This window comes from Perognathus longimembris, chromosome 1, assembly GCF_023159225.1.
Source record: "Perognathus longimembris pacificus isolate PPM17 chromosome 1, ASM2315922v1, whole genome shotgun sequence".
In the NCBI taxonomy this organism is placed as follows: domain Eukaryota; kingdom Metazoa; phylum Chordata; class Mammalia; order Rodentia; family Heteromyidae; genus Perognathus; species Perognathus longimembris.
In genome coordinates, this window is record NC_063161.1 from 97,989,673 (window position 1) to 98,011,008 (window position 21,336).

Here is a 21,336-nt window from a genome sequence, read left to right on the forward strand (position 1 = left end):
AATAAAAATTACATTTTTACTTAAGAAATTTTAGTAACCATTTTGACATGAAATATTTTGGAGTCACTAGATTAGTTTCCCATGGTTTTTGTAATGAATAGCAAACTTTATGGCTTCAACTAACACAGATTTTCATCTAGAGATAAAAAGTCCTAAAATTCAAGCAATTGGAAAGGTTTGCATTTCTTTGCAGATGCCCTTCTCTAGAACTGCCTCCAGATTCTTGCATTCCTTGGTTTCTGACTCCTTCCTCTATCATCGGGGTAGTGGCCTAGCATCTTTTTAATATATAGATATATTATTACTATTACTATTACTAGGGTGTTGTACACAGGGGTTACAATTCCATAAATGAGGTAACAAGTACATTCCTTCTTAGGCAATGTCACCCCTTCTTTCCTTCCCCTCATAGCCTAGCATCTTAAGTTCAATCTCTCTTTCTCTGACCTCTGCTTTCTATAATTCAGATTCCCCGGTCTTCTTCTTATAAAGATCTTGATTATGCTGGCTCTATCTGGGTAATCCAGGGCACACTTTAGAATTATTTATTTTTTCTTTCTTGACAAGAGGTTTCATTAAGGTGTTCAGGCTGGCCTTGAACTCCTAGGCTCAAGAGATCTTGAGGCCACCTCAGCCTTCCAAGTAGCTATGATCACAAGCTCATGCCACTAAGCCTTATTTTCAGATATTCTTGTTTGCCTCATACAAGCTAAGCACACAGTCTCACATAGAGTGACACCCTCAGTCCCAGGGTCTTAACCATATTTCCAGTGTCCTTTTTGCTATGTATGGTTCCATACTCACAGGAATTGTTTCAGGAACTATGTATGGACAACTCTGGAAGCCATTATTCTATTAACCACTGTCATGACGGCAGGTCACAGGTACAAAAGAGAGAAGGAAAACATGTTTGCAATTATCTATGTATCATTCTCTATGAGCACTTGCTTAAAGGATTTATTCACAAGGAATCACTACAATATCAATGATGAAAGCTGTGTCTCCTTCAATAGAGGCAAGATATAGTTTCTACATGACATAATGATTAATAATAAAGGAACAACAGGATGGTTTCCCCTCAAATGTATCTTTGCCAGAGGTGACAAGACAGGGGATGGTTGCTAGTGAAGACAGGCTGTCATTTGCAGACACTGCTTCAGGCCTAAGGTTGACATGGCAGCAGCCTGATTGCCATCAGATCACACTAAATGTTACCTGTTGGAATAAAGCGTAGACCTGTCGTGTGGACAGTGCTCGCTGACATATAAAGAAGAAGATGAAATTGTGGTTGCTAAGGAAGCAGCTTCAAACAGTGATGGAGTGCTAGGTACCAGGTCTGGTCTATGTCGGGATCCTAGAGCTGCAGAGAGAGAGAGAGAGAGAGAGAGAAAACAATGCAGATACACTCATGAATCTCAATAAAGCACACTGCTTTGCTATCTATAGTGATTTAAATGAGACAAAAACATTCATTTTACATACCACCCTGCAAATACAATTATGAATTAACTGTTTTTTTGAAATAGGGCAGAAATGCAAAAGAGCTTCTTGCAAACAGGTTAAGCAGGAAGGAAATTGCATTAATTTACCAAATGGCTTATGGAAATGATATTAAGAATGTTCTTTTTAAAAACCCAATAAAGTGACTTACTATTCAAAAAGATAGCATAAAAACTCTGAGGAGCTAAAGGAGATAATTTGAGAGATTAAGAAAAATGAATGGCAGATGCATTAAGAGAGAGTGAACCTGCTTTGCTCTCTCACGACATGCATGCTTCCTTGACTTTAGATCTAGGCAGACTTTTCTGGGGCCAACATGCAACACTTCAACAAATCAACAATCCACTTCTTCTGGGCATCATACATCATACTTCAAACTAGTTTGAACCCCTCCTCCCACACCTCTGAACATGATCTAGGGCTCTGCTTGATCATATATTTTAGTAGCAAGATAGAGATGTCATAAAATTGAGATAACTCATTTCTTTATTAAAATTTAAGAAGGACAAGAAAATAGTCACAGAAGAGTCAGAAAAAAGAGAACTCTTCCAGGCTCAGCAGTGACTCATTCTCATGCTGCTTGAACCTAAGCGAATCCTTTATAGTTTCCTCAACAGAACTAAACTAGATGGTAGTAAAAATCTTAAGATGTTTCTAGCCTTCCCTGCTAGGCACAACAAATTCAAAATTATGTACTTGCAATGTGTGAATGGAAAATGGCTCTAATAGGAACTATCATGTAAATATTAGCTTTTGAATTATTTTCTCCTTTCCCTTCCTTCCTTCCTTCCTTCTTTCCTTCCTTCCTTCCTTCCTTCCTTCCTTCCTTCCTTCCTTCCTTCCTTCCTTCCTTCCTTCCTTCCTTTTCTTTCTCTCTTTTATTTTCTTTCATTTTTCTTTCCCCCTCCAATCCTTCCTCCCTCCTCCTTTCCTTTCTTCCTCTATTTGTTTCTTTTTCTCCTTTCCTACCTTTCCCCCTCCTTTCTTCTTTCCATTTATCCTTCTTTCTTTCCTTCTCTTCCTTTTCCAAGCAAACAAAGAAAACAAAGCAAACAAGCAGAAAAAAATCTCCATGGTTTTAGCGACAAGAATTATCTAAGAAAAACAAAGTTTGTCCAATTTCCCAGACTGCAGATACCTGCAGTCTTCTCTGTGTGCTCAAAAAAACAGGGGCATGCAGGGAGACACAAGGCTGGGTAGTTCAGAGGAAGAGGATGATCCTCCAGGAACTGGAGTCATCCATTCAGAGAGAAATCTTCTTGTGAAATCATTTGCTCAGAAACATGTTCCATGAGAAGATGAGAAGGAAGAAAGCAGGTACAACACACTCTAAAGACAGAGGAACAGACAAAACAGACTCGGCCAGAATTCTCACTTCTGTAGGAAATAGAAGACAGTTTTAGGAAATGTTGGGATTCTCAAAGGAATATACAGATAGAAAAGTCTACAAGAGAGACAAAGGATGCATGTTTTCCCTTATATGTGGAAGACAGATTTAGTTTATAAACCTATAAGTAAATACTTTGGGTGGTATGCAAGTATATACAAATGTATTAACAGAAATACGGTAGATTCAAGGGAGAACTCAAATAATGTAATTCCTCAGAAAGATGAAGTCAAATTCATCAAAATAAAACACCAGGATGTGGGTGGGGTCAAGGTGAAAGTGGTAGACAAATAAAAAGGAGAAGAAAAGGACAATGAAGGCAGGAATTCAATGTATATCCTATAAAATTAAGAAGAATGAGGGAAGAAGTGGGGAGGGGAGGGATGAGTGAGCATGCTGGAAGGGGGTGACACTGATCAAGATATATTGTATCCATCAACTGCTATGTTAACTGGTAGCTACTTGTACAACTACTTAAAGATAATTTTAAAAAGAGAGACAAGTCCACAAATCAAATCCTCTAAGTGGCTTAGAAGAGAAAAAAAATGAAACAACCAACTAAGTACACGAGGAAACTCTTTAATAAAACCCAGTACTCCTTCTTGATAGAAAAGAAACCAAACCTTTTAATTTAGAAAATTAAGAAAAAGGAAGGAACTTCCTTGACCCAACTTTGGGGAACAAGTAAAAGAAAACTTTTTTTTTTTTGTCAAGAGTGAAACATTAGAACATCTCCCTTTTAAAATCAGAGCAAGGTCTTTTAACAGGTAGCAGAAAGGTTAACAAAATGTGTATCAGGAAGCTGAAGCATGTCTTGAGATGGGAGGGCTGGAGGCCAGTGGAGAGGGTAGACCAATAGAAAGAGGAATGGTGGGTGAATGGAGTCATCTTGCTCAATGGACATCTGTGAAAAAGGAACAAGGAAGCTTGAGGAGAGGAATGGGGAATGGGGTAGATGGGAGAATGATGGAAGAGGTGACTGGTTAAGATGCATTGTCCACATAAATGGACATGTTTAGCTGAAACTCCTTTGAACAATTATTTGAAGATAATAATAATTAAAAAAAACTAGCACTCATAATTTTCTAGTCATCATTTTGCCATTAGTCTTAGCCAACAAGTAAGACAGAAAAAAACAAACAAACCCAATATGTGAGGTCAGTAGAGTAGCGACAGACTCAGAACACCCAGTTCTTAAAAAAGATACTATTTTAAAAGAAAAAATATGTCTACGTCAATGCCTCTATATTTATTCCAGGGATATATCTAAATTCATGGTGTACAAAGAGAATATTATAAAAGTTCTATTTCATTTCATGAAAGAAGACCTCAGTAGGGCTGGGGATATGGCCTAGTGGCAAGAGAGCCTGCCTCGTATACATGAGGCCCTGGGTTCGATTCCCCAGCACCACATATACAGAAATCGGCCAGAGGTGGCGCTGTGGCTCAAGTGGCAGAGTGCTAGCCTTGAGCAAAAGGAAGCCAGGGACAGTGCTCAGGCCCTGAGTCCAAGCCCCAGGACTGGCCAAAAAAACCCCAAAAAAACAAAGAAGCCCTCAGTAAATGAAGAAGCAGTTATTACATTGTTTGTATATGCAGATTCATGTGTATAGGTATATATACTTAGGGATAGACAGACAGACAGATATTAAAGTCCAGGAGTACAAATAACAAAATATTAGTATTTGTTACTATCAGGTAGTGGGAATATAGATTTTTTTCTTTTTGAATACTTTACTACCTTCTAATATTTTTTACCATAAGCTATAAGTTATACTGTTTATATGTAATTTAAAATGTACAGAATTGTATCATACTGTACATAAACACTAATATTTAGCTAATAGACTATAGCTTATAGCAGGTACTTCGTAGTTTTTCTACTGTGAATTGACATTATTGCATAAGTAAATGACTAGAATTTTTCTTTTCTTTTAAGATACTAGGAGTTGAACTCAAGGTCTTGTGCTTGCTAAGCTGGTACTCTATTGTGTGAGCCTCAGCCTTTAGAATTTTTCTGGTTTAAGAAGTTATGTGTCTCTACCTTCTTCATCGAGGCTGCTAAAACTTTGTCCTTCGGTCAGCAAATCGCGCTTCTCATCCTTCCATTCTTGGCTGAGGGACGACACAATCTCCTGAGAGGTCGCCTTTAAGGCAGCGATAGAATTGCATCGTTTCTTAGAAGGGGAAGCCTTCAAAGCTATACAGAAAGGAACAAGAGGAGAGAAATTAAAATACATGTAAAAGCCAGGCCTGATGATCACACCTGTAATCTCAGCATTTCGGAGGCTGAGGTCAGTTGAGTTTGAGACAAGCCTGGAATATACAACAGGACCCTATCTCAAACCCCAAACTGTAAACCCAGATTCATATCTTGCATTAGCATTTTAATCATGATTACTACCATTTTAGTCACCATTTGAGCCTAAGGCAAAAGTCTCATTTCACACACACACACACACACACACACACACACACACACACACACACACACACGAGAAAATGTCTGCATTTTGACCAAACCACTTGTCCAAAATTGACTTAAATATCCTAGAATAAATTCAAGTTGGAATTTCTCTCTGAAATTTGAAAGAAAGCCTTATGGAAGGTGAACTTTTCTTACTAGAGAGTTATTTTTCCTTCTGCAAACATTGTTTGGCTCCTGCTGGGAGGAGGCTGGGTAAGCTGATAAACATAGAAGGCAGAATATGGCAGGTTCTCACGACCCCAGCCCTAGGAACTAGGGATTGGGACTTTCAAATCATGCCAGTATTTAATCTTATTATTTAATTTATTATTAATCTTAACAAGGTTAACCAAGATAACCAACTTACTTCTGGTTGCTCTTTTACTTTCTGTGACTTTCCCCTGAAATTTCCTACCCTTTGGATCTTTTCTAGGTCATGGTCATGTCAGATGTATAATTCACTCCCTTTCTTTGTCTTTCTCAGAACTGAGTTGGGGACTTGAGCCACTAAGAACCAAAGTCCTGATCTGTGCTAGACTGAGACTTCACAGAAGGCTTTTTCTGGAAGCTTTTTTTTTTATAAGTGGAGCAACCCTTCTTTTCTTTTTCTTTCTCTCTTTCTCTGTCCCTTCCTTCCTTCCTTCCTTCCTTTCTTTTTTTTCTTGTTTTTGTCAGTCATGGGACTTGAACTCAGGGCCTATGTCCTATTCTTGTGATCTTCTGCCCCACTTATGCCTTTTTGGTAGTTTAATGGAGATAAGAGTCTCATAGACATTTTTTCCCTGGGCTGGCTTTGAAATAGAGACCCTTAGATCTCAGCCTCGTGAGTAGCTAGGATTTTAGGCATGGGCCACCTATCAACCTTTCTTGTCTTACTAATCTCATTTGTGATTTTATTTTTGGTACTGGGTATTGAACCCAGGACGTTGCGCTTGCTAGGCAAGTATTTTGCCACTGAGCTATATCCCAGCCCCATCAACCTTTCTTATATCACCTTCCACTGAACTAAATCTTCTTGGCTGAATATTGCTAGAGCATTTCCTTGGAGGAAATTGGAGAGGGAGAGACATGCAGAAGCTTTTTTATACTTCCCTGTACTTGTTTTTGGAAGTGTCTCTCCTCCTCTGAGGTTTGCATGAAGGAGGTGAACTGCTAGTAAAGGTATTAGAGTTTAGTTTTGGGATACTCAGCGCATAGACTACCCTGCTCATCAGGGGCCTTCCGGTAGGCAGATTGCAAGAACTTAATTGGAGAAGGACCCTGGGGGACACAGATGGGTGAAGAAAGGGCAATCTCTGCTTATAGCAAAGGGTAGGTTTATTTGTCCCTTGAGCAATCTTTCATCATTATAAATAATGTCTGTAAACTAGGGCTTTAGAGCTGGAAGTCTGTGAGCAAATGATCCACCAGCATTGAGGGAGATGAAGCTTACTTATAGGCCTAGAAACAATGAGGAGAAAGCCTGTGTTTCTCTGGGTCACATGGGTAGACAGTCTTTCTTTACACAACTTAGTGAACACATTAAATACCACAGAACTGCATATATAAAAAAGGCAAATTTTACTGGGTGCCAGCGACTCATGCCTGTTATCCTAGCTACTCAGGAGGCTAAGAATCTGAGGATCCTGGTTTGAAGCCAGACCAAGCAGGAAAGTCCTTGAGATTCTTATTTTCAGTTCACCACCAGAAAACCAGAAGTGAAGCTCTAGCTCAAAGTGGTAGAATGTTAGCCTTGAGCAAAAAAGCCAGTGCGCAGGCCTGGAGTTCAAGCCCCATGACCAACAAAAATTTAAATACATAAAAAAGGTGAATTTTGCAGTATGTGAATTATATTCTAAAAAAGCTTATAAAAATAGACCATGAAATCAACATTAGAAAAAGGCAACATATTTATTAAGAAGCAAAAGACTTGTTAATTAAACACATGATAAGAGTCAGGTGTGGTGAGCTCATCCCTGTAATCTTAAGTATTCTGGAGGATCAGATTTGGAGGATTGTGCTTTGAGGTTAGCCCAGGCAAAAAGCTCCTAAGACCTCATCTCAATCTAGGAAAGGCTGGGTATGGTGGTGTGCAGCTGTCATTCTAGCTATGATGGGAAGCACAAGCAGGAGAATCAGGCAAGCTAGTCCAGGCAAAAAGTGAGCCCCTATCTCAAAAATAACCAAATTAAAAAGAGACAGAGGTAGTAGAGCAACCATGAGTCCCTGAGTCAGTCACTCCCCCCTCCCCCACCCCAAAGAAAGCATGATAAGCCATGCAAATTGGGAAAATTGTAATACACTCTATGGTTTGGGGAAGTAAAGAAGCCAGCTTTTAGCATTGACTGATATGCTACTAAGAAAAAGCATCTCTTAAGATTCGGTGGTGGGGGGTGGGGAGGGTGCGAGATGAGCCAGGGGCTGGTGTCTCACACCTGCAATCCTAGCTACTCAGGAGGCTGAGATCTGAGGATTGAGGTTTGAAGCCAGCCCATGCAGGAAAGGCTGTGAGACTCTTATCTCCAATTAACCACCTAACAACTAGAAGTAGAGCTGTGCCTCAAAGTGGTAGAGTGCTAGCATTGAGCACAAAAGCTCAGGGACAGTGCCCAGGCCCTGAGTTCAAGCCTCATGGCAAAAAATTAAGTTAAAAAGAATTGGAGGGATGATTTTCCTGAGGAAAAAGGTTAAAGGTAACATCCTTTGCAACCCTGCAGAGAAATTTAGGATCTCCAGCCTTGGCCCAGGGTTAAGGGAACTGGGAAATCTCTCTAGAAAGTGAACCAACACTGGGCACTCACTCAGGCTGGTGGTTATCACAAACACCACTTTAATGGTCCATCTTAGGTCACAAACACCTTCAGCAGAGAATTTAATTGACAGTACCCTTCATTTGACAGTAATTTTCTGGTGCCATAGAGATGGTCAAATACGAAAAGAACTTTTTCTTAGAATAATAAGGCAAAAAGGAGTTGATGTTCTTTAATACATAGGCCTCATATAAATCATCTGGAAAAATAACAAAGACCCAACATAAAATGGACAAATGTGACAAAGCTCAATTCTCAAAGGAATCATGAATGGCTGATAAACACGAGTAATGGCCAAACTTTCCCAGTACTCAAGAAGTAACAGAGAAGTTTTTCGTTTTAACTTATCAGGGTAGCATAATTTAATGGTGGCAGAGGTTCCAGGAGAATACAGAATTGTGGGAAACTTCAGGGATACAGTCTCTCTGTGTTGTTTTGGACATTTTAATATCCTAATATCCATTCTTGGAGTCTATCCCAAGTAAGTAATTCCTAATTTAGAAATATTTATCTGAAACATTTGTGTTCATAAAAACATCAGTTAGAAAAAGGGATAAATTCGCAGTACTAACAGAATGGTTAAATCATTATAGCACCTTGTATAATTTTCATGCCTCCCCTCCTCCTAGGATATGAACTCAGGGCCTTGTGTTTGGTAAGCAGGGACTATACCACTCAAGGAAGTCCAGCAGTCAATTTTAATGTTGGACTGCAATTCTAAATGATGTTTTTTAGAATATTTAAGAATATGGGAAACCATTAATGTTATAATGTTATATAAATATGTGGCCATTTTTCGTGTGTGTGTGTGTGTGTGTGTGTGTGTGTGTGTGTGTGTGTGTGTGAGACTAGTTTGAATTCAGGGTTTACACTTGCTAGACTAGCTTAATAGCAGCCCTGTTTTTCATGGGTTATTATTATTATTATTTGTTGATCATAGGGCTTGAACTCAGGCCCTGGGCACTGACCCTGAGCTCTTCTGCTCAAGGCTAGCATTCTACCACTTTGAGCCACATCTCCAATTCCGGTTTTCTGGTGGTTAATTGGAGATAAGAGTCTCATGGACTTTCTAGTCCGGGCTGGCTTCAAACTGGGATCTTCAGATCTCAGCCTGCTAGTTGCAAGGATTACAGGTGTGAGCCACTCATTGTTTATTTTTAGGTTAGACTTTCATTTCCCACCCATCTAAAACTGAGTCGTGAACTGCTTCCTTCAGGCTTCCCATCCTTGCTGGGATCACAGGCATGCCTGACCTGTCTGGCTTCCCTCCATGAAGATACAGTCTCTCAGGTTTCTCTGCCTGGGCTATCTTGGATGCGATCCAATCTCAGCCTCTCACAGATCTTGAGATGACAGGTATGTGTCACTGTGCTCAGCTATGGGTTAGGAAGGGGGTCTCACAAACTTTTCTGCAGAACCAGCTGGCCTTAAATCATGGTTCTCCCAATCTCAGCCTCCAAGGACCACAGGAAGGAATTTGTCTCTAGTTCTTTGTAGGGTGTTTGGGTTATAATAGTGAGTTACAGAACAACTAAATGATAACATAATATATGTATAAAGGAACAATCCTTTCAATTTAGGATTTTTTTTTTTTGGCCAGTCCTGGGGCTGGGACTCAGGGCCTGATCACTGTCCCTGAGCTTCTTTTTTGCTCAACACTAGCACTCTGCCACTTGAGCACAGCACTACTTCTGGCCTTTTCTGTTTATGTGGTGCTGAGGAGTTGAACCCAGGGCTTCATGCATGATAGGCAAGCACCAACCCTATTGCTAAGCCACATTCCCAGCTCTTGAAAGAATCCTTTCACAGTTTAACTTACTACATAATACAACATATAAATTGTAGAAAATGTAATAAACACTAGAATAAATGAAAATAAGATCCCATGCAATCCCTTAATATGCAATAGCCATTATTAGCTTTGGGCTTCATTTGTGTTTTTTTTTTAGTTACTGAAGGCTTAAAGCTAGAACATCAATTTGAGATTTCCTTTTTTAAATGTACATCTATTACATCTATCTATAAACTTCCCTGTGGACTCAGCCTTTGCAGTACCTTATACATTCTTGGTTTGTATGGTGAGACAAGGTCTCACTATGTAGCCCAGGCTGTTCTCAAACTCATGGCCCACCTCTTTCAGCCTGCAAGTGTTGGGATTATAGGTACAGGCGACTATGTTTCACTTCATTTATCATTGAGTTTTTTTCTGTTTCGCCTTTGATTTCTCTCTCTCTCTCTTTCTTTCTTTCTCTTTCTCTCTTTCTCTCTTTCTCTCTCTCTCTTTCTCTCTTTCTCTCTCTTTCTCTCTTTCTCTCTTTCTTCTTCTTTCTTCTCTTTCTTTCTTTCTTTCTTTCTTTCTTTCTTTCTTTCTTTCTTTCTTTCTTTCTTTCTTTCTTTCTTTCTTTCTTTCTTTCTTTCTTTCTTTCTTTCTTCTGCCAGTCCTGGGGCTTGGACGCAGGGCCTGAGCACTGTCCCTGGCTTCTTTTTGCTCAAGGCTAGCACTCTACCACTTGAGCCACAGCACCCCTTCTGGCCGTTTTCTGTATATGTGGTGCTGGGGAATTGAACCCAGGGCTTCATGTATAGGAGGCAAGCACTCTAGCCACTAGGCCATATCCCAAGCCCTGATTTATTTCTTAACTGTTATTACTTTAAGAGTGTTTAAAAAAATTTTTTTTCACTCATTTGTACATTTTCCAGTTTTTCTTCAGAAAAGATACTTGATATAATCTTTTTTTTAATGATTAAGATTTATTTTGTAGGGGCTGGGGATATAGCCTAGTGGCAAGAGTGCCTGCCTCGGATACACGAGGCCCTAGGTTCGATTCCCCAGCACCACATATACAGAAAAAACGGCCAGAAGCGGCGCTGTGGCTCACGTGGCAGAGTGCTAGCCTTGAGCGGGAAGAAGCCAGGGACAGTGCTCAGGCCCTGAGTCCAAGGCCCAGGACTGGCCAAAAAAAAAAAAAAAAAAAAGATTTATTTTGTAGTCTAAAATGTGGTGTATCTTAGAGAATGTGTCATGAAAATAACCAATGTAAATTATTTTATATTGCTTTAATTCTGCTATGTATTTAAGTTATACAGACCAATAACTACATAAATCTGTATGTGAAAGACCAATAATATATCACTTTTACTGCTTGTACAATATTCTACTAGTTGACTGAATAGTATATTTAACCAATATATTATATAGTTGGACATAAGAAAATACTACAATGATTCTATTTTTTCCCCATCATTGAACAGGACGAATGTTAACATCAGTAAATATCTGTTTGGGATACTTCACTGTAATTACTGAGTAACCACTGTGGAGAAAAAGATTCTAACTCTTCTAATAAAAGTCTTGCACTGAGACATGGCAAAGTCAGCAAGTAAATGCTACAGTTAAGAAATTCTCTTAAGTATCTTACCTTGAATTTTCTTGAAAACTCTGGAATTCATAAACTTTAGAAATCGGTCTGCATAGAAACTTGGTCTATGAACCGAAACAGTGTCCTGAAAAGACAGATCAAGGATCACAGGTCACCTCAAGCTCACCTCAAGTTAGAAGACAGATCTTTGCTAGGCATTCTCAGCCAATATCTTTACCTGAAAGTGGCCAGGAGCTAGCCAGAGCTAGCCATCAAAGAAAATTGGAAACAACCCAAATCTAAGAGGAAAATGTGAGTTTAAAAAAATGTTCTAGTTTTGTCAAGTGCTTTTAGATCATGCCTTGTTCCTAGTTACTCAAGAGGGTGAGCTCTGAAGTCACAATTCAAAGCTAGCCTGGGCAGACAAATGTGAGAGATCCTTATCTCCAATTAACTAGTAAAAAGCCAGAAGTGTGTGTGGGGGTGGGTGGTTCAAGTGGTAGAGCATCATCCTTGAGCAAAAAAGCTAAGGAAGAGCACCAGGCCCTGAGTTCAAGACCAAGTACTGGCACACAGATAACACAGATGTATGCATGTACACACACACACACACACACACACACACACACATTCTGGCTTTATCTACACATAAAGAAGGTAGGCAGATACTGGAAGATTCCTAGGAGATAAGGCTACTTATGTTACACTGTATTATCCCTGGATCACACAGGACTGAACTGAGTTGACTGTTTAACTGATTTCTTCTCTGTTCTTGGCAGATGTTAGGACTGAAGTATCATTTTACTATAAATCCAGGAGATGATTGGATGCAGTATCCGGCTGTTTGTATTTTATTTGGTAATCTTTCCCTAAGATGTATGTTTCTAGAAGTAGTAAATTTGCTGGTATATCTCATGTCCTCTTGAATCCAGATTTATGGATTTTAATAGGGAAAAATTTAAAGTTTAAGTGTAGATTGTACCAAGTAGTAAGGCTGGAAGGAAAAAAAGCAAAAGCAGCAACAGACATTGGCCCAGAAATCAAGATATGGGAACCCTAGATCCTAGGTCTGGCTGCAGGAAGCATGGATGCATGGAGAATGGCTGAAAGCAGCAGAGACTGCTGGTTGTAAGGGTCCTTATAATATGTCTGAGGAAAGACACAGGTGTATGGGTGTCTGACCTTCTGCAGTAATCTTGTCAAAAGACCAAGGGATTCCTTGTATGTACTCACTTAGAACTTACTGATTTCTTTTTATCTACCTCTTGGAATATGCCTTTCTGTTCCCTTTCTTATAATTCCCTTAAGCTAGTCCCAGGACAATCTGATCCTATAAAAGTAGAGGATGGGAAAGCCATCTTTACTTTAACCAAGTCTCTCAGACTCATTCCTTGCCCTATGGTGTTATTAAAAGATTATGAAATGACACTGTATGTGCACTGCTTCATTCATTACCCTAGTATCTGCTGCAGAGAACTGGCATCAAGGGACCTGGTTCTGGTGTGAGTTCTAATTTGAAACAGGCTGTGGGATTCTGGGCACAGAGTCACAGGGCCTCAGTTTTCTCATCTGTGAAATGGGCTGTTATACAAGACACCATGTGCTCCTAGTTGGGGGTAGTCTGATATTCTGTAGCCACCATGTTAGAAAGGGTGTAGTGCACAGGACCCTTCAGCCACAATATAATGCCTGCAGGCTCTCTGGGGACTGCAGATGTGGCAGGACATTTACCCTGGTGTCACATATACTTCCCAGAATCTTGGTAGCTTCTGCCTGAAGGGAATCCTGTCTCAGGACTACCGGGCTTTAGCAATATCAGCAGGTTGCTATGGGAGGAGTACACAGTGCTGCCTTCAAAGAAATCCCATGAATATTTCTCTTTGTCATGAAGAAATACTTCTAAATAAGAGCCACATTTGTAAATAAGCCTAAATAAACCCTGATGATTGCTTACAATCTCACAAATACATTACCAACAGAGATTTTCTAAAACCAAACCACACACACACACACACACACACACACACACACACACACGGAAGAACCAGGTCAGGCCAGAGTAGGATTCAGCCATTACTGTCAGAAATCTCACCTGTGATTTTTAAGTCATGTGAAATTTACGTCATCGGAAAAAACATCAGGGGAAGGACTGAGGAGGATGTTTGCTGCCCCTCCCTTCCAAGTTCAAGGTGCTATGTAATCTCTACCTTTCTCAGTTGGAAAGATAACTAAAATTAACTGGCTACCTTGACCTTTTAATAGGCAGAATCTTTGATCTGAATAAGCCCAGGGTTAAGTCTGAGCTGCAAGTTTGTAAGGCTGTTTACAAGTACGTTCATTTTAAAAGTCAGTTGTCAGCCCATGGACAAAATACAGCTCTTTTGTGCTGAAAGGTTATTCAGGATTTTCCACAGAACTGAGAAATGTGTTTTCTTTTCCAGAAAGGAGAAGAATGGCATCTGTAATATATCCTCTTTCAAAGGGAAGTGTCAGCACATATCTTACAGGGGACTGTGGCCAAATCACTGAACAATACATTCTTTGCAAATGTCACATTCAGTCATTAAATGAGGGAGGCTGAGGCCAATAAATGATTTGTCAGTAGCAGGAAGTTACAATACATCATCAAGATGCAACCGTGCATGTGTGTATGGGTGTGTACATGGATGCAGGTGCGTGCGTGCGTGCGTGTGTGTGTGTGTGTGTGTGTGTGTGTGTGTGTATGACAAGGGCTTGTTCTCATTGTTTTCTTCAGTTACATTAAGACAGAGCTCATGACATTTTCCTATCAGCCCGCATATATGAATGTGTAAGTAAATAAAGTAGATAAATCCACACTCAGACATTTTCACTTTCTATGCTTTTATTGTGTGTGAGGCATTGCAACTGATCTCTGACCACATTGTCTATCACCCTCACAAAGAAGGACGGGTACTATTGCCAGGCCCCTGTTACTAAGGAGAGACCAAACAAAGGGAAGCCAAATCACAAGCCAAGCACATAACAGTCTAGTCAAATGGGGGAAAACAAGTTCAAATCCTGGACTGCTTTCCCTCAAAGTAGGCCTCAAATTCCTTTCTCTGTAGCTCAGGCTTCTGAGAACGTAATTTTTTTTTTCTTTGTTAGTTATGGGGCTTGAACTAAGAGCCTGGGCACTATTTGTTTTTGTTTTTTTTTTTTTTTTTGGCCAGTCCTGGGCCTTGGACTCAGGGCCTGAGCACTGTCCCTGGCTTCTTCCCGCTCAAGGCTAGCACTCTGCCACTAGAGCCACAGCGCCGCTTCTGGCCATTTTCTGTATATGTGGTGCTGGGGAATCGAACCTAGGGCCTCGTGTATCCGAGGCAGGCACTCTTGCCACTAGGCTATATCCCCAGCCCAGAGCCTGGGCACTATTAGTCTCTGGGCTCTTTTACTCAAGGCTAGAGCTTTACCACTTTGAGCCACAACTCCACTTCTGGCTTTCTGGTGGTTAATTGGATGTAAGAGTCTCACAGACTTTTTTCTCTCTTTCTTTCTTTCTTTCTTTCTTTCTTTCTTTCTTTCTTTCTTTCTTTCTTTCTTTCTTTCTTTCTTTCTTTCTTTCTTTCTTTCTTTCTTTCTCTCTCTCTCTCTTTCTTTCTTTCTTTCTTTCTTTCTTTCTTTCTTTCTTTCTTTCTTTCTTCCCTTCCTTCCTTCCTTCTTTCTTTTTTTTTTTTTTTGCCAGTCCTGGGGCTTAGACTCAGGGCCTGAGCACTGTCCCCGGCTTCTTTTTGCTCAACACTAGCACTCTGCCTCTTGAGCCACAGCGTCACTTCTGGCTTTTTCTTTATATGTGGTGCCCAGGAATCGAATCCAGGGCTTTATGTATGCGAGACAAGTACTCTACCACGAGGCCATATCCCCTGCCCCTCTCACAGACTTTTCTGCCCAGGCTGGCTTTGAACTGTGATCTCCAGATCTCAGCCTCCTGAGTAGCTTGGAATAGAGGCATGAGTCACCAGTGGCTGGCCTAATTTCAATGGCCCTAATTTTCCTACCACTCTTGAAAAAGTATTCATTTCTTCTCTCCTCACTTTCTTATAAGGAACACCTTTGCAGAGTCAGTCAGTATTCTCTATTCTTTGTCTCTCTTTGGTCTGGAGCCTAGATGTCATTTGCTCAAATCACTATTAAAATTCCTGGGTACTCTGGTTCTTAGCTCTGAACCAATCTTCCAGCCTATGATTCTAAGTTTATACAGATCTCCTCTTTGGCACATTGGGCAATCATGAGAAGTCAGAAACATGTGCATCTGAACAAAGATTTGGTCACTTACCCCATCATAAACAAGAGCTTTCCAGGAATGTTCCAGCTTCTTCATTAACCTAAATGCAAACACACACAAAAGTAACAGAGGATGTGAAACCACTTCTACTTGGTGAATTTTCAGAAACATTCTTAAAAATTCATGTTGAAATAGTAAAAGAGCACTTTGTAAAAATTTCTTACCTATATGATTGTAGAATGTCAATAATGCCCATAAATAAAAGTAGTTTTTCTCCCTTATGGCTTTTAGCTGGAATGCCTCCCATTCTGTTGGCAGAGACATAGAAAATATTTTGTCACCTACAAATAGAAAGTTAAGATTCTCTCCATAATCATCTATTTTTCCCATCATTTTAAATGTTCCCAGAATTGGAATCTCTACAAGGAGTAGAACCTCACAGTTGTCAAATCTGAGGAGGTGGAAGGGGAAGAACATGACTTCAAAATTATTCCTATCTAAGTCAGTTTGGTGATTCACATCTATAATCCTAGTTTACTTGGGAGGCTGAGATTGAGAGGATCATTGTTTGAGGCCAGTCAAGGTAAAAGTTCTCTAGGCCCCATCTCAACTAATCGCTTGGCATGATGGTGCATGCCTGTCCCTTCAGCTACTCAGGAGGCAGACGTTGGGAGGATCATAGTTCTAGGCCTGCGTGGGCAAAACAGTTTCAGGACTCTCTTTTAAAAAGAAAAAGCTTGTAATCTTGTGTACAGCAAGATGTACAACTAGGAAGCTTGCAGCCCAGATAAGTATAGGCAAAAAGTGAGACCCTATCTCAAAAACAACAAGAACAGCCATGTGCCAGTGGCTCACATTTGTAATCCTAGCTACTGAAGAAACTGAGAGTGGAAGGATTGATGTTGGAGGTTAGCTCAAGCAGAAAAGTTAATGAGACACTCCTTAACACGTGGCTGGGCATAGTGGCACATGTCTATCATCCCCAAGGTACATAGGAGGCTGAGATGGAGAGGACTGGGGTACCAGGCCAGCCCAAACAGAAAAGTCTGAGAGACTCCATCTCCCCAAGAGGGAAGCTGGACATGGTGGTGCACACCTGTGACCTCAGTGACAATGGGAAGCTTGAAGGCGGTGGATCACAGCTCATGCAAGGGGTGAACAGGACTCGATCCTAAAAATAATCAGTAAGAAATAGAGCTGGAAGTTTGGTTTAGTGAAATCATGAGAGCCTAGCACATGGGAGGCTCTGAATTCAAAACCCAGTACTGAAACAAATAAACAAGAAAAACAAAGAGAAAAGGACTGGAGGTGTGGCTCAAGCGGTAAAGCACCTGCCTAGCAAGAGCAAAGGCCTGAGTGCAAACCCCAGTCCTACCAAAACAACAACAACAAAAAGACAAAAAAATCTTATTTGAAAACTGAACAATAATTTTTAGAACAATTATTTCTTTTAAAAATGTAATACTTCTTTTCTGATCTAAAGAATAAGATGTCTCTTCTGTGAGATTAAAAAAAAATAAAATACAGAAAACACATAAAAATAAAACAAACTCCATTTCTAAGATACAGAAATTTAACATCTGGCCTACCTTTCCAGTATATATGTGCATGCACTTATTAATCCACACAGAGAATTATTAATCTTATATTTTATAATATGAATTGTGTACTTGTTAAATAATAAACATTTCCTTATTGCCAGTGGTAATGTGATGTGTGTGTGTGAGTACACATGTGTACAAATGCATGTGCATGGCCAGGGAACAGACTTCAGGGCTTGCTAAACTAATAATACACCCAGCCTTACTAAAAGCACTTTGCCTCTTAAGTTATACTCCCAACCCTTTTGTTCTTGAGATAGGATTTCATCACTACCTTTGCCTGAACTGGCTTCAAATTCAAGATCCTACTGCTTCCCCTTTCTGGTAGCTGGTATTACAGGCAGGCAGCACCATACCTGATGGTAATGTGACTAAAAAAATAGTTGTGCCAGCACAAGGATAAGTGGGCACAGAAAGGTGGGACAGAGTGTGAACAAATACAGCAGTGGAATGCACTAGACACTATGTGGAAAATGAACTACACAACTTGTGGGTGAGGATGGGAGGGAAAAACTGGGAGAGCAAGGGAAGAGGTGACATTGTCCAAAAAGAAATGTACTTTTTGCCTGACTTACGTAACTGTAACCCCCTGCACATCACCTCTACAATAACCATAAAGTATATTAAAAAATAGTTGTGTAATGTTTCTCAGAATAGTTTTCCAAGTGGTGATTGAATATGCTGTTGGAGTTGAAGGAAGGATTAAAAAAAATTTAAAGCGTGCTAACTTCCTTTATAAAAGAGAAATGTGTCTATGGCTTAGTCACTGCCGGGGAATTCCTAGAAGGCAAGCACTTTCCAGCTATAGGAAGTCATTTCTTCCTTTTAGTCTCCCTGCTCAGTGAAGCAGCCAACCATTCCTCCAATCTTCCAGGTTGTCATTGTTTCTGCTGGCATTGCACACTTATCACAGATGAATCCTGCAGTTATTACAACATCTGGCTAAGGTGGTCCATCCACATCTGCTAGGGTACAGGAGGAGATCACCGGAAAAGAAACTGGAAGACATGTTTATTCAAAGTGTCTTCTCCCTTATGGTAATAAGCAGTGGGGAGATAGTTTTCAGCCATGATGTAGAAAGGAATAAACTGTTTGGAAGGAATATACCATGTATGTGAAAGAATGCCTCAGAAGCTGCTGCTCACTAATCCAGATGACTAAAGATGAAGGCTGTCTTAATCCACATCCTCGCCTAGCAAGAATCTCTTCCTGGAGTGCTACCAGGAGAGGAAGTGATTGCCTGGAATTACTGGGTGGTGGGGGTGGGCTGGGGCAGGGAGGCGGGGGGGGGGGTGTTGTTGGTTTGTATTCAGAGGCTGCACTTACGTGTCTGGGTTCTCTGCTATGATCCCATCTCCAGATTTCCCTGGACCCTGGATAGATTCCATGGCTGTTGAGTACAGCACTTTCTGCATCCCAGGTCGCTTTGCATCCGGCATGTTTTGGGTAGGTTCCTCTTCTTTGTCTTTAAGAGAATGGTCCAAAACATGGATACCTAGCAAAAGGCTGTAGTCCATGATCTTGAAGCTTTCTAGCACCTGGGGAAAAAAAAATAAATGGAACCAAGAGGTTGGTCAGTGCAAATGGCCTGCATAGAATCAGAGAAAGCTCTAGATTGCATCCTTCCTAGGGAGCAGTGGATAGAGGAAATGGATTGGGAGAATACAGTTATATTACTCAATATAAGTATGTGAAAATGGAGCCAGGTAATTTGAGGGGATGGGCAGGCTGGGAGAGTTGGGAAAGAAAGATGGAAAGAGTGAAAGGGACCAAGACTCACGTATTCATAAACTGACATGTTGAAGTAGAAAATGCCCTTTTACAAGTACTTAAAGACACTTTAAAAACAAAAGACTCAAAGCTATGATTAGGTCCTATTCGAGAAGCACCAGCATAGAGGCTGACTAGTCAAATTAAAAATCAACACCAAGTAGCCTGTACTTGAAGGGGGAGGGTGGGGTCCAGGGGGAAAGGGGTAGGGTAGACAAATAGAAGGGGGGGGGGAGAATACAGTCAAGAATTCAATGTATATCCTACAAATTTGAGGAGAGAGAGGGAAAGAGCAGGTGGGATGACTTTGTACAACTACTTAAAGATTAAAACAAACAAAAAAACAACACAAACCCCTAGCAACGTCTATCTCCAGTAATAATGGCACCAATAATCCTAGCTCCTCAGGAGGCTGAGATCTGAGGATCACATTTCTAAGCCAGACAGGACAGGAAAGACTGTTAGACCTTATCTCAAATTAATTAGCAAGACAAAATAAAACAAAAGCCAAAAGCAAACCTGGAGTGGTAGAGAGCTAGCCTTGAGCAAAAAAGCTCAAGAGATAGCACTCTGGCACTGAGTTCAAGCCCCAGGACTGGCATTATAAAAACAAAATAAGAATGTTTTTTCTTCTCACTCCATGAATGCTTTACTAATAGCATTTGTTGAACATTGTCATGCAAGGGGTACAAAGTGTTTCCCTTTTGAATTCAGTCCTGAAATAACTCTTGGAGCTAAGGTACTATTGCAGGTCTCTGGTTTACAGATGGAAAGAGCTGGAGTAATTTGCTCAACCACACACAGCATGGAAGTGACAGGGATTCAAGAGGTCAATCTGGCAGCCACACCAAGTCCTATAATCTGTTTCTGCCCCAGGGGGAAGACACAGCTGGAATGTGCTTTTTGCCTGGATTCTCTATTCAAAGCCTGACTTTCAAAGTTGCCATTCAAATCCTGGTAGCAAGTTTTACTTTTTTTTTTTTTTCTCCAAATATATGATCTCCACAAAGAGCAGGACTTAATGTATAATTATCCACTCAGCAGCTGGTGGGGAGGGGGAGGAATTAGAAAATATAGATGCAGTCAGTCAGATGAAAAAGGAATGATGACAGGAGAAGAAGGTAAGCTAAGAGTCCCTTCAAGATGGCACCATAAGGCAGGGGGACTTAGGTGCTCTGAACCCTACCTAGAGAAAGAATGTTGAGGAAGAGCCTGAAGATCGGGGGTTTCCTGTATGCAAATGTTATTCTACTACATTTTATGTATTTTCCCTTACAACAGGATTAAAAAAATATCTCGCATATTTCATACTAACTTCTCAGGAAATCAGAACAGCCAAGGAAGTAAGGACAGCCATCTCTGATAATGTCTACTTAGACCGCAGTTAGAACATACCATGGCATCTAGTACAGCCTATATGGGTATGTTTAACTAGAGATAAAATACCCAGAACTTCCTATACATTGAACATTCCTTCAGCCTGTCTGTCGATCAGATGTTTATGGGGGTCAGGGCAGAAACTCCAATACCTGTGGCTGCCACTTTATGGATACAACAAAGGTCTTGTTTCTGTGGTATATATGGCCTTCAACCTGTTTGTCTTTAGGTCTTGGGTATCTTGACCATCAGTGAGGAAAACCAAGTGATTTACAAGTGAATGTCAATTATTCCAGAATGTTCTTCATTCTTCGGTTCGTATTTCCAGAAAGGACATAAACAAGAGCTAAGAGTAAAGGCAAATGCAACAGCAATACCTACAAGACAATATGCTGTAAACCAATTGTACAACTCAAGGGAGGGGGGAGAGGATGAGGAGGAGGGAAGATGGGAGGAAAATGAGGGAAGAGGTAACAAGTTTGATAGGAAATGTACTCACTGACTTATGTATGTAACTATAATCCCTCTGTACATCACCTTGACAATAAAAAAAATTTAAAAAAAGATAAAAAAAAGAGTAAAGGCATATTACTTAAGGAACTTAGGACATGGCATTTTCTAGCTCAAGAGATTATGAGTGGCCTGATAGTCCGGCCAAACTAGCCTCTCTAATCAAAGAAGTGACATCAAGATGAGAGAAGGAGTTGGATGCTGGTGGCATACCTGTAATCCTAGCTACTCAGGATTCTGAGATCTGAGGATCACAGTTGAAAGCTGGTCACATTAGGTAAGTCTGTGAGCCGCTTATTTTCAATAAATTACCAAAACAAAAAACAAACAAAC

At 40.4% G+C, this 21,336-nt stretch overlaps 1 protein-coding gene across 2 annotated transcripts in view; it reads right to left on the reverse strand.

Moving 5' to 3' along the window:
• Positions 1-21,336, reverse strand: part of Pip5k1b (phosphatidylinositol-4-phosphate 5-kinase type 1 beta) — a 250,200-nt gene that overhangs the window by 51,081 nt on the left and 177,783 nt on the right. For both annotated transcript variants that reach the window (XM_048332891.1, XM_048332901.1), the window contains 6 exons: positions 18,673-18,884; positions 15,970-16,053; positions 15,797-15,845; positions 11,563-11,647; positions 4,932-5,087; positions 1,216-1,360 (listed from right to left, as the gene is read on the reverse strand). In XM_048332891.1, the coding sequence (XP_048188848.1) occupies positions 1,216-1,360; positions 4,932-5,087; positions 11,563-11,647; positions 15,797-15,845; positions 15,970-16,053; positions 18,673-18,884 (731 nt within the window). The remainder of the gene's footprint in view (positions 1-1,215; positions 1,361-4,931; positions 5,088-11,562; positions 11,648-15,796; positions 15,846-15,969; positions 16,054-18,672; positions 18,885-21,336) is intronic.